Here is a 13,511-nt window from a genome sequence, read left to right on the forward strand (position 1 = left end):
TATAAATAAATATGCAAAGTTAACATATCACTTGTAGGAATTCACAGTTTATTTAACTGCCATTTTTTAATGATAATTTCAAAACTGATTTGATTGATCTTGCATTTCTTTGATGTCAGACAAAAAGATTGGCATGAAGGCAAGAATTAATGGTGCCCTGAACATATCATTGAATTTAGTGAAGCAGAATTTGCAGAACCACAGGCTAATTTTACCATGCCTTCAAGTATTACGAGTTTATTCAACCAACTGTAAGTATTGGTTGAATACTTTTATTTTGCTTATAATTTATATATTTTTGACATAAATATGGTTAAAAAATACAGCATCTACATACTTGTTTAATGTTAAATGCTTAAAGTTACTATGGTTACCAGAGAATTTGATTTTTATATTGTCAAATTGCTTGAGTCTAATAAAAGCTGTTAAGTTTGTGTACGTCCTGTGTATCTTTTGGTTTTTGTTCAGTGCACATATGGTTGGCATTCTTTAATGCATTTGAATATGTTGAATTTGGGTGCACATCATTTGTATAAATGCTAGTGCTGTATGACCTAAGCCATGAATGCTAACATTGTGCTTGCAAAAGCACTTCAAATGAAATAATTACTCTTTATTACACATGCTCGTGTTTTTTTTTCTTTTTACTGTATTTTTATTTTAATTCATGATGGCAAATTTAAAACTTAGTTCTCACAGGAAATATTTACTTTTTGTTTAACCTTCCCCTTATTGAAGTGCCCTACTGTTGGATGAAAACTCTTCCATAAAAGCCTGGTTCATTGTTTGTGCAGGTAGTAGGAAGTTGCTGAAAACAACATCATTCTCACTGAACCTCCCATTTGTTAATTGCGCTGATTTTTTTTCCACTGAACTCAAAATGGCCATTCAACCTTTTAAATAAATGTATGAAGATGGAAGTGTAACCGCATTTTTCTGGGAGAATTGATTTCATGACCTTTAAGATTGTTTTCAGATTATTTGTGTGAGAATTTGTAGAGTTCCAGTACTTTATGTGGAAGCTTTATTTCTGTTGAGCTGTCTGATAATGAGGTAAAATGCTTTTAAACGGGAGAAGATAATACAGATGTTCATACAGGTTAGCTTTCATACAGGTAAACTTTCTTGAGCCTGAAAATGGAAGATTGAACTGAATCTCTAATTTGGATTATGCTTAGATCACTTCTGTCTTTCTATATTTCCCACTCCTTACAAACATAAAAAGTAGTAGCTTATTTCATGTTGATGGGTGGTATTACTTAAAATTTGTTTACATTTGCTACCAGAATAGAGTCCTCATTTTCATTAGCTTTTAGTGTTATAATAGTTCCGCTGATGATGAAATTGCAACTTGGGTACAAGTGTTGAATTGTACTCATGTGGCACTTACAGTGTTGAACTTGTCTTGTTGCTTAGTCGTCCTCTTCTTACTTTTCTAGGACTGTGTATTTGTAAGCTCAGTTTGGAATTGAATTCCTTTGTAAACCATGCAGCATGCATTCTGCCTGTGTAAACCATGCAGCATGCATTTTGTGAACAACACAAAATCAGCACCATTTCTCTTAATTTGTACCCTTCTCACTGGATTACTATTTTTTTCTGAGAAAACGTAACTCAAGAAGGGTTAGATGGAGTAATACTGTTTGGCATTTCTTGATTCTACAGCAAACGCTTAGCTTGCAAATACTGGTTGATAGACCTGTCTATCCAGATAATGAAGGGTAACAGCAAGTCATAGAACATGATAGACCCAAAAATTTAGAAACGATGTTGTCGTGATTAAACCATGAGCTTTACAAAAATACAAATCCTTTTTATGATACATATCAGTAACAAAGGAAGCAGAAGCATGCACAAGAACTAGTGTGTTAATTTTATCTGAAAAGTAGTAAGTAAGGTTTTTTTTTTTTCTTTTGCAAGTTTTATCAGGAGTTGATTATTACACTGATTATATGAAGAGTAGTGTCTGCTTGTCATTGTTTGTCTTAGAGCATATGCGTCTGGTACTTGAGAATTTACTTGCCTGGATTTTAGTTTGTGTATTGATTTTCTTTTGCCTTTCTTGTTATATTATCTTATTTTTTTTTTTTTAACTCTTCCAGCTGTAAATGCAGTGTCCTTGGGAAAGAATGGAGTAGTAGAACTGATGTTTAAGATCATTGGCCCTTTTAGTAAAAAGAACACTAGTCTTATGAAGTAAGTAATGTCTTTTTAATACAGTGTATGGAAAAAACTTAAGATATGTTTCAAAACTTTTTATGAAAAAGAATATTAGAGAAATCAAATGTAACTAGTATTTGAAAGTTAAAGTGAAGGGAGGTGGGAAGAACTACAGATATGACTTTTTCAGAGTAACACAAAATATCAGAATATGCAGTTATAGTCCAGGTAAAAGAATATAAATGTTATTTTTTGCCTCTAATATTTCTGCATGGAAACTGTACAGTGGCTATGCCCAAATCAGGACAAACTGATCAGGACAATCCCATCGTTTTTCTGTCTGTTCCATTGGCTCACAGATGAAGAGTGACATTATCTGTTTTTTTTTTTTTTAATAGAATTTTCTTTGTGTTCCACTTGAAAGCAATTATCAACTCTCAGAGACAATAGAATAGGAAGCTCCAGCTATCTAGTGCACTATTGTGTAAAATAAATAACATTTCACTGAGAACCTTAAAAGTGGTATCTTTAGATTTTTTTTTTTTCTTTCCGAGGGTGTTTTTTTTTTTTTTGGTTTGTTTTTTAGAGAGCTTAGGGTTACAATGAGTAAGTGGATCTTCCTGGAGATAGCAATTTCTTTACGTAACTACCAACTTTTTGGAGTTCATACTTGTGGGGAAACTGATTTTTTAAATCTGCTTAACAAAATAATAATACCAAGTTTTTCATATTTGAACTTTACTACAAACAAAATAATGTTATCTAAATCTGGTACTCGTGGTTGTTGGAGTGTCTCTATTAAAAAAAAAAAAAAAAAAGCCCTGCCCCTTCAAGCCCCAGCTAAAATTAAACACATGAACTTACTATTCCATGATGTGAGTAATCTTGATATCCTTGTTTATGGTCTGAGATCAGATGTGTGAAGTCTATCCTTACAAAGCGGGTAAAAATAAATATATATGTTTTCTAGTTGTACATCTTGAGTTAGTTCAGACAAAACCTTGTGTGCAAAATAACTTGTGTGATCTTGTATTGCAGTGCAGATAGATGAGCGTTACATCTGTATACACTGGAAGTTTTCACCTACAGTTTTCTAAAACAGTGTCCTTTATTTTACAGAAGTACTTGCTCAGCTGCAAACATAAAAACATGGGTGTCAGAAATACCTCATCCATTGAATATAGTTCATAAACATTGCATTGTCACTTAACTGTTTTTTTTGCAAAGACTGTAAGTTTGTATAGCCGTTATGTTGATGTTAAATTTCACCATCAGATTTCAGATATAGAAGAGATGCATGATATTTTAATAAAACATTTTTTTAACGCCAAAGCTGTGATACAGCACAAACAGGAAAACATTTAGGTAGATGCTAAAGAAATCTGTTAGCTGTATTTTTTTTTTACAATGTTGTAGATGAAGTTCACTAGTTGTTTGTTGTTTGACTTTTCTTGTTATATTGACAGGGTTGCTTTAGACACACTTGCTGCATTGCTAAAATCAAGTAAGTGTTTAACTACAAGAAACTGTTTGTCTAGCTGAGATATGTATGTGTGTGTATAAACATATAGATGTTTGTGTATATAGATAGAGAAAAAGAGTAGATCTAGTACTAAGTCTGTGGCCAAAACAAAACCAGGGCTAAGATAAGGTTACAGTTTTATCAGTCTCTGGTACTTCAGTTTTTGAATGGTACATATATATTTAATAATCAGTTACTGTCTCTTCAGTTCTGCTGCAGAAAGGCTGCACAGCTTCTGCAGAACTGGTCTGGAACCAAGGCGGTTTTACAGTCACTCACCTCAGCCCTGCAGTCATGGATACCTTATCTTATCTCCAATGCATCTTCTTCATACACATATCTGAAAATATCTGTTGGATGACAGGGGAAAATACAGGGTTTTTCAGATACCTTTCTGATGAATTAGGTCTTGGGTCCTAAAGACAAGTCTGTCTGTGATGACCGTGAAGTGGAACCAGGGGTAAGAAAACAATGGTCTGTTCCCAGATGTTGGCTCATGGCAGCAGACCCTGGCAAACATCTTCTCTGCTGATTTTGCACCAGGATTATAACTGGCAAGGGATTAAAAACTAATTCTCTCTAAAAACTACAGCATTCCTAGTAGTTCTAGTGGAGTTGGCTAAGAACGGAGGCATGATTAGATTTGCAGACAACTATTTCAGTTTTGACAGGAAAGTTCTGAGATGCTTCTTAGAGTGCTGTTTTCTCAGGTTTGATCAGAGTTGACACTTGGTCTTGTGGGTTTTTGTATTTCCTAATTTGGGGGTTTCTCCTTGGGAAATCCAGGGAAAGAAATATTTATGAAATGTCGCTGGTATTTTGTTCTGTGAATTTGCAGTCAAATTTTAGTGTTGGGAAGAGAAATTAAATGTTGAAAAGGTGTGTATTTGAAACAGGAGGTCTTGTGCATTTATTTTGAGATAATTCTTATTCAGTCCTGAGGGGTCTTGACACTGTAACTTCCTACACTTCATGTAAGTAAATCTTTTCATAAAAACATTAATTTCTGGTGTGTAGTTTTGGCATACTCATTACCCAGGAAGTGGGTTACATTTAGGGATCAAGTATTTTCAGTTGATAAATGTGAGTGATAGTTGCTATAATGCCATAAGGATTACAAATAGTATGAAATTTGTTTCAAGTCCTGTATTTACACAGTGTTTCGATATTGATAGATAGGCTTTATATAAGCTATTTTTTTTAATTTGCTAGCCTACATTATCTTACAATTACCTTTAAGTGTAATACACACTGTTCTTCTGTTAAACCATGAAAATGATGTGCAATGTTATTCTGAAGCACAAAATGTAGAGTACTGAACTCGGTCATTTGGTCAATTTTAATGGGAGTAATATTTCTTGTGTGTATTATCTTTAAGATGAGATTTATTCATACAATTTTGTATACAAGTTTTGTTTGGCAGAATACAATTATGTGAACACAATGCAAAATAAATTAGATAAGCAAATAATGTTGCTATTTAATAAGTTATTGCAAAAAAAAACAAACACCAAATGATGTGTTTTAAAATTGTGTAGCATATGTATACTTGGCATTTACTGGTGTCTATTATATACATTATTTTTATTGCATGTGTTTAGTTTAAAAAAAAAGAAGAGGAGGCGAGAAATTTTTCTAGTACTCATTTTTCCAAACTAATTTATGTTTAAATTGGGATTTTAATTGACAAAAAAATCTGAAAATTTTATTATTTATTAGTCGTATGTAATAAGACTTATTGTCTTGGAGCAATAATGACTGAACATATAGGTTCATTTTAACAAGGTAGAAATACCTGAGGAAATTCTGCTAATGATTTCCATATTGATTCGAAATATTTTGCCTATTACACATCGTGTTATTGATATGTTTGATATAAGTTCATCCTCTTTGTAATTATACTTCCCAATTGCAATAAGGAGTTAAGTTAAATGTGCAGCAGTCTCCTTGTACAGCTGATGTATATATGTGTGGCTTTGAATGACTTAAAATTTTGGCAATACTGACAAACATAGAGGAAAATAGGGCTTCTAAGAAATGTCCAGGAAATATGGGAACATACTTGCTATCATTTTTTATGATTAGGTTGATTTAAAACACTGCCAAGCGTGTCTGAAATAATACCTTAAATGCAATAGTTCAATAATTGGTGTAAAAAGAATAATTTTAAAATAGATATGAAAGTAATACTGAAATAATTGGGCAATTTTTAATTTACTTTCTTAATTATTTTTTTTTTTAAATAAAGAAACAAATGCCAGGAGAGCAGTAGACAGAGGATATGTGCATGTGCTTTTAACAATTTATGTTGATTGGCATCGTCATGATAGTCGACACAGATATATGCTGATACGTAAAGGAGTTTTACAATGTATTAAAAGTGTTACGAACATCAAATTGGGAAGAAAAGCATTCATTGATGCAAATGGGATGAAAATTCTTTACAACACTTCACAAGTAAGTTTCTCTCTTTTTCTTGTTGTTCAGTTTGTCTCTTTAAAAACACTTTATCACCTCAAATTTGTCATAGTTTTTAATGATATTTATGATCATTCCTGATTGTGGGGTAAGGGTTATTTTCTTTACTTAAAGCAGAAGGAAAGGGTGCAGGAGGAGATTCCTGTTTACTCTTACTCAGCTATGATTATTTATGGGAGGGTGGTTTGATTTTTTTTTAAGGCCTTCTCTTTGAAGTCTAGGTTTTAAAAAGGTGAATTTAAGGGCAGACGGCAGAAGTTCTAGCCTTCAAAGGAGGCTTCTGTTTTCAAATTTCAAAATTTTTTTCATATCAAATATTTTAGCCATTAGTGAATTTTAGAGATCTATAAAAACAAATGCAGTTTGGCTACTAGTTTGAGAGATGCTTTCTCTTGTCTTCATTATTTTTCTGTTAATAGGAGTGCCTTGCAGTAAGAACTCTTGATCCCCTTGTCAACACGTCCAGCCTAATAATGAGAAAATGTTTTCCTAAGAATCGTCTTCCTTTACCAACTATTAAAAGTGCTTTTCATTTCCAACTCCCAGTTATTCCTGCCAGCGGTCCTGTGGCTCAACTGTACAATTTGCCTCCTGATGGTATGGTAATTTCATAATGTTTTTTCTTTGAGTATGTCTAAAACACAGTATATATAAGGTGGAATCAGCTGCAGGTGTTTATCTTGTCCACTAAGACCTAGACCCCAGTGAGATTCTTATCAGCTAGCAAGGGGTCTGTAGCTGTTAGTGTGGAGCACCAGTTTCTAATATTAAGTTTTAACTGATGACAATTTTGTCTGTACATATGTGGTTATGTTACAGGTGTTATAATATAAAAAGAGGAACTAAATATGATCATCCTCTAAAATGGTCGTCGAACTCTGAATTGTAAAGCATAGGCTGTACATATTTATCTGCAAACTTATATGGGCTCTCTTTTAAGCTTATTATACATATTATCTACATCCTGTTTTACAGAAATACACTTTCCTTATTTTTTTTCTGTTAACCTAAATTCTATACATCCAGTTTATCAGAGTAACATGTACCATTTGAAGTGTTGATTTTAATCCTTTGTGATTCTTCCTTCATTTGCATGATGAGTAGATTCTTCTACATTGCTGACTCTTGCAATCTCTTGGGCATCACCTATCTGCAGACTACTTGTATGATGCCTTGTAGGAAATAGATTCCTATTGTGAATGCCTCTCATTATTTTTGCATAATTAATGCTTAGTGCATTTTCAGATATGGGGAAACAGTTTAGTATCTGGGTAAACAAATAATGGAATTGCTGCGAGAAAGTTACTCCAAAGTAAAGAGATGAAGCCTGACATTTTAATACCTTATTCAAAGCATTTTCTGAAACAAAATGTGATAACTATGAAAAAAGACACATATCTCTTCAGAGTTTATTTAGGACAGACTCAGACTGCAGGTGTTTAGAGATCGTTTTACTTTCAGAGTAGAAAAGCGATTTACAACTCTGTTCTAAAATCCACAGAAGTAACATCTCTACTTAATATAGTGTTACATACACGTAATACTTCTCTTGAAACTCCCTGTTCTGTTGAAGTAGGCTATTGATATTTTTTCTTTGTTTGAAATCTGTAAACAAATAATTGAAAAACCCGGAGAAATAAGATACAGAGGATTTTTATTTTTTAAGAAAAACTTCAGTATTAAAGGAGATATGGAGTGTGGAGGGTGGTAAAACTCTGAGTTTATTAAAACTATAATTTTGTATAGTCAGTATTGTAAAAGCAATACCTAAGAATACCTTATTAAATCAGTATAATTTCTAAACTGTGATTCTGTAAACTTCTAAGTGAGCCTTTTACTGACAGTCGGTAAATTTCCTGCGGGGTTTTGTGCTGAGCTCTGGTTTTGTGCTGAGCTTAAGTCATGCTGAGATGTTCTTGGCACCTCTATACTGTAAAGTATTTCTAAAGGCTGTGTGCTGTTTTGCATTGTTTGTGTTTTTGTTTTTTTTTGGTGCTTTTTTGTTTTTGTTTTGCTTTGTTTAAGCCAAAGATCTTTGTTCTGTCTTAAACTGGATGGAAATGTAATAAATTGAGTCAGCAGTATTGTGAAACAAACATTTTGGTTTTTAAATCTGGTAGTAATTAAAATTTATGGGGTTTTACAGGACTTAAAACAAGTTGGTTTTTACATTTTTTTCAAGTGCTAAGTAGAAAGAAAATAAACCAAGTACATACACTTTTTTGAGCATATATTTTACCTTAAATGAATGATCTGCCTTACAAAACTTTTTTCATACCATAGTGGATGATGTAGTAGATGAAAGTGATGACAACGATGATGCTGAAGCAGAATCAGAAATTGAAACTGAAATTGAGGATGACAAGGACCAACATTTTAAGGTTGGTATGAGATAAAACTAAAGGGCAAAAATCAGATACAGCAATTATTTATTTATTTATTTTTTAAATTGCTTGAATTGTATATACAGCCATGGGTTTAAATATGAAAAGGGTGTGGAGAAGGTTTTCAGGACAATTTCTAAAATCAAAATACCTGCTGAAGCTTAAAAATGTTGACTACTGATTTAAAATGTCAACCTTTGTTGTTCAGATTGTCTCAAATTTTTTTTTAAAGCCACATATCCTCCACACTTCACATGGCTGGAGTACAGTAGAGCAGAACACTACAACTCTTTGCAGCTTTCTGTTACTGACTTGTGTCTCTCTTAGCTCTCTCTTCCTAATTACTACACTACTCAATTTGTAAGAGATGTTCTAAGTTTCTCCCTTGTTCTGGAACGGCATTGACTAGGTCAGTATTTTCAGCAAGGTAACCTTGAAGTTTAGCCAATTGAAGAGATTGGATCCCCCATTGTTTTATGGCTTTTGGAAGGTTTTCTTCCGCTCTCCGTCTTCCAGTCAGGACGTGAAAGGAAACTTAGTCAGAACAGCATTATTCTGTATTTTTATGTTACATACATTCAGGAGTTGATTGAAACATCTGTCTACAGACTGTAATGACAACTTATTCAAGGCACTCATGAGACCTGATGAAGGGAATATCTTCTTTCATAGAAGCAATTATTCCTTTGTCACTGCAGTCAGATGAAATCTCTACATGTCAGGTTGAGATGGTTGGGTTATGCATAGATCTTATGTAAAGGGTAGTCTGATGTCTGTGCATAACACATTTTGATGAAAGCAAGAAAATTGTTTTATGTTTCTGATGTTTCTGTTGAAATGGAAGTTTTGAGATACCGATGAAATCAAACTGCTTTTAATAATGGTGAAATGTGTGGTTCAGCTCATTTTAAAACAGTGATATTTGACTTTTAAAGCATGTCTGTGTCAGATATAAATGCTGATTATCATTATTTTAGAAGTTCATTAATCCTGGATTGAAGATTAATTTGTTTTGGTATTGTTTCAGAATGATGATATTGAGACTGATATTAATAAACTGAAGCCTAGACAGGAATTGGGACGACCCTTAGAAGAATTGAAAACGTATGAGAAATTTTTCCCAGAACTTTCAGAAAACTTTCAGGTAAAGTATATGATTTCCAATGCAGTCCTCATCATGAAGAGTTGACTCTGAAGCACAGTTTGATGGTTTTGTTTTGAGTGGATAGCTACTCCAGCAAAAAAAAAAGGGGGACACAGTTTGCAGTTCTAGAGCTACACATAGGGTTGCTGTTTAGTGAGTTGTTTAGTTTAATATTATGTGTTGCTTTAAAATGGCTGAGAAAGGGGTTGTGGGCAGATATGAGGGGAATCTATTTTCTGGTGTCTGATTGCTGCGCACAGCAGAAAGTAAAATAGTAAGAAAGGATATGAGATCATTCTGACAAACATTTATTATGACAGGTGTGTCCTTAAGTGCAGTGCAGCTATTGAGAGTAGAATGGTATGACTTGATCATTTCTTGTTGATAAACTACTTGTTTATTGTTTTTATGCTTTTTTTTTTCTCTTTAATATTTTAAGGAATGTGACTTAGTCTCTAAGGAACCAAAGCCTTTTGTACCTGATGCAAATCTGGGTGGACCTATTGTTGTTCCTACAGCAGGAGAGGAGGTTTCCGCTGAAGCAAGCCTCTCAGTAAAAGGAATTTCTTTGAAGGAGAGCAATCCTTTATTGACTGAGGAATGCAATAGGAGGCCAGCCTTTCTGGAACTACCAAAGAAAGATAGTATCAAAGACAGTAGTTTGCTTCAGCAAAATGATCAAAGGAAGCTGCTTCCATCATGCCAGTGTCTAAGCCAAGAAATTGTCAAAGGCTTGGACAGAATCAGTTTGCAGAACAGTACAAAAAGTGATCAGTATTATGCAGGGTGTGTAATAAAGAAGGAAAACAAAGCTAGCCTTACCCCACTTGCATGTAGTAAAACTTGTGAACATGTTTCACCCTGTGGAGGTAGTCTTTTTGAAGGATCATCTGTCCACCTGGGAAAACTCTGTTGCACTGGAGTGGATTCGGAGGAGGAGGATTCCAGATCTAGTTCATCAGGGGAACAAGTAGTGCTTGAAGTTTCTGATGTATCGCCAGTTCACGACTGTGATCTCTATATTGAAATGGTGAAAAACACAAAATCTATTCCTGAATATTCAGAAGTGGCCTATCCAGATTATTTTGGCCATATTCCACCCCCATTTAAAGAGCCTATTCTGGAAAGACCTTATGGAGTGCAGAGGTGAGTTACTGTATGCCTTTTGTTCTTATTGTCTCCCTTGAAAAATAATCTTTACATGCCTGTTAATCTTAGCCTATACAATTTTTACTTTGGTATCTAAAACTGCTTTAATTGAAAAAGCAATTTGAAGGTAAGTGAGTAGGCATTAATCAATGCAAAGCCCTAAATAAGAAGAGAATTGGAATCTTTGCAAATTCTCATTCAGTAATTCCAATTTCTAAATACTAAGTTTACTTTGTAGTCTTCCTTTCTGTCCCTGTCATCCCCCCATATATATCTTCTGGTTTTTATTTAAAAACAAACTAAACCCAAACCCAACAACATAAACAAAAAACTCCACAATGCTTTAACACTTTCTAAATCAGAAGAAAAAAGCTAGAGATGTGATGCTTTCTAACTTAACTGTTTAACTACAGAATATCTGACTTAAACAATGAGTTGCAGTGTATTTTATCAGTCAAAAAAACTAAGAACTGAGAGCTTGTGGACGTAAGGGTATATCAACAGTATTTCCTCTTGATGCATTTTATTGGGTGCTTCTCTGTGTTGCCTGTAAATAAGTAAAAATTTGTAAAAATAAGTACAAATTCTGGTGTACGTGAATGGAATTCCTTCTGTTTGTATTAGAGGAACTGTAGAAGCACTGAAGGGACTATGTGCTAGACTGCTCATGTGTTCAGCATTAGTATTTTTCAGTTAAGATACCTGAACGTTCCTCTTAGATCTTATCAAATATTAATAGTTGATAGTTGAAAGGTACTTCACTTTTCCACATTCCTGTGCTAACAAAGCTATCTTTCAGTGAAATGCAGTGGGAAAAAATTTAAAATAATACTTTTTAAGTATTTGGTTTTAATGTTTGCAGTGTAACAGAACAACTGCTAAGGAAGTAATCTGTGTTAGATCTGCAAAATGGCACAGAATAAGCATGTCAACACAACCAATTATTTGTTTGCTGAGCTTTTCATTATTAAAAAATATTGAATGTCACTGGTAATAATTTGCAGAGATAGTATGAAGAGCTGGCTCATGTGTAAAATTAAGTTACTGTAAAGACATAAGAACATTTTTGCAAGAAGTAATGGTAGTAGATCTTGTCACTTGCTTAATTATTATTTTGAATGCTGTCAGCACATACCCATAAATTTAACCACTTTCATGAGATTCTTCATATTTACATTTAGTTATTGATTACAATGATAAAGAGATTAAGTGTCTTTAAAACTAGGCAGTAGAATTGAAATATTTCAGCTGATTCTCAGACCTGTCATAAAAAGGTGATCTTTCTGATGAACAAATATTGAAACATTAATGGCATAATATACGTACTATTACTAGAAAGCTAGCTAGTGTTAGAGAAGGACCTTCCCCATGTGCTTATTTTTAAGGTAGATTCAGCTGATCTACAGATGAGTTGATTTCTGATGCATTTTAAGAAAATATTGCAAATCTTCATGTAGGGTTTTGCAGTACTTAATCATTCTGAATTTTCCTAAGTAACATTATATCAAGTGAAGTCTCTAAAAACAAATAAAATTTGTCATTCCATTGCTCGTTCTTCTTAGAAATAAAGCACTGTATTAAACTCTGCCTTTTGACAAACAAACCTACTTGTGAGGTTGTACATAAAGCAGATTTCTAAACTGTGAGAGTAATTCTATATGATATTTGTTTTAGCTTTAAAATGCTTTATTTTTGTTGGGGTATACTATGTATGATGGAAATACACTTTAGCTCATCTGTGAAACGAGTATGAAATTTCATCTTACAGTGCTAAGCTTGAATCAAAACTCCCATGTAATCTTTTTAAGGTACACTGTTCTAAGAATTTGGTTTTCTAGAAAGGACTTGGTCTTGTTATTGCAATGTAACAAATTTCTGAGAAAGGAATCTGTTTGAAGAGGGCTTAATCTTTTTAGGAATTTTAAATTTGCAGAAAGGTGTTAATAATGAGTTTGGTAGAGGACATGGAGAAGCTTTTAAGTCTTTTGCAAATTAGTGTCCAAATTCTTTTGGCATTCAGTGGGATTTATGTTCTCTTCACTGTAAGCAGTTAGTTACTGCTTGTCAGCTACGTCTTTTCTGGAAAACAATGTGTTGCCTTAATCCATCCTCTTAATTAAAGAACTTATCACAAGGGTTGGAGAGGGGGAGATAGTGGGTGTTCTTTTTTTTCATTAGACATATGTGGGGTTTGGGTTCTGTTTCATTCTTGTGATGTGCTAGGAGATGCAACATTTTTGGATTTGTACTTTGGAGTGCTTTTAGATTTTCATTTACACTTCTTACCCAATTTTTCACCAAAGGATTATTGTTTTGAAAAATACCATCTGATAATAACAGCAGTCTTCTTTATTTTTCTACTATTCAGAAAAGAAAAATATTATTTAATGAAATTACCTGTGAATTAGGGATTAAATTCCACCTTTTTTCTATTCCTTAATTTTTTTATTTTTTTTTCTGTACACTTTAATATTTTCTAATCCTCTGGCTCTTAGAAGTGATCATTAGGTAAATCAGGATCCACAAAAAATGGCCTATAAACACAGAGCTGTGTGTCAACAGTATTGTTTTTTGTATTTTTTCCTTTAATTATCTTGAAATAGATTCTCCTATCTCTTGATTTTTTTGATACCTGAAAATACCCACTACAACTTTGCCTTTTAGTGTGCATCTT

At 33.4% G+C, this 13,511-nt stretch overlaps 1 protein-coding gene across 14 annotated transcripts in view; it reads left to right on the forward strand.

Annotated features, from left to right (window-relative positions):
* The window catches only part of AGTPBP1 (ATP/GTP binding carboxypeptidase 1), a 66,456-nt gene that overhangs the window by 22,068 nt on the left and 30,877 nt on the right, over positions 1–13,511 (forward strand). For all 14 annotated transcript variants that reach the window (XR_010827795.1, XR_007169611.2, XM_066988424.1 and 11 more), the window contains 8 exons: positions 120–251; positions 2,103–2,196; positions 3,627–3,664; positions 5,931–6,139; positions 6,580–6,757; positions 8,444–8,541; positions 9,572–9,688; positions 10,128–10,834. Coding sequence is in view for 12 of the 14 variants with exons in the window: in XM_066988424.1 (XP_066844525.1) it covers positions 120–251; positions 2,103–2,196; positions 3,627–3,664; positions 5,931–6,139; positions 6,580–6,757; positions 8,444–8,541; positions 9,572–9,688; positions 10,128–10,834 (1,573 nt within the window). In the remaining 2 variants the exon portion in view is untranslated. The remainder of the gene's footprint in view (positions 1–119; positions 252–2,102; positions 2,197–3,626; positions 3,665–5,930; positions 6,140–6,579; positions 6,758–8,443; positions 8,542–9,571; positions 9,689–10,127; positions 10,835–13,511) is intronic.

This window comes from Anser cygnoides, chromosome Z, assembly GCF_040182565.1.
Source record: "Anser cygnoides isolate HZ-2024a breed goose chromosome Z, Taihu_goose_T2T_genome, whole genome shotgun sequence".
NCBI lineage: Eukaryota > Metazoa > Chordata > Aves > Anseriformes > Anatidae > Anser > Anser cygnoides.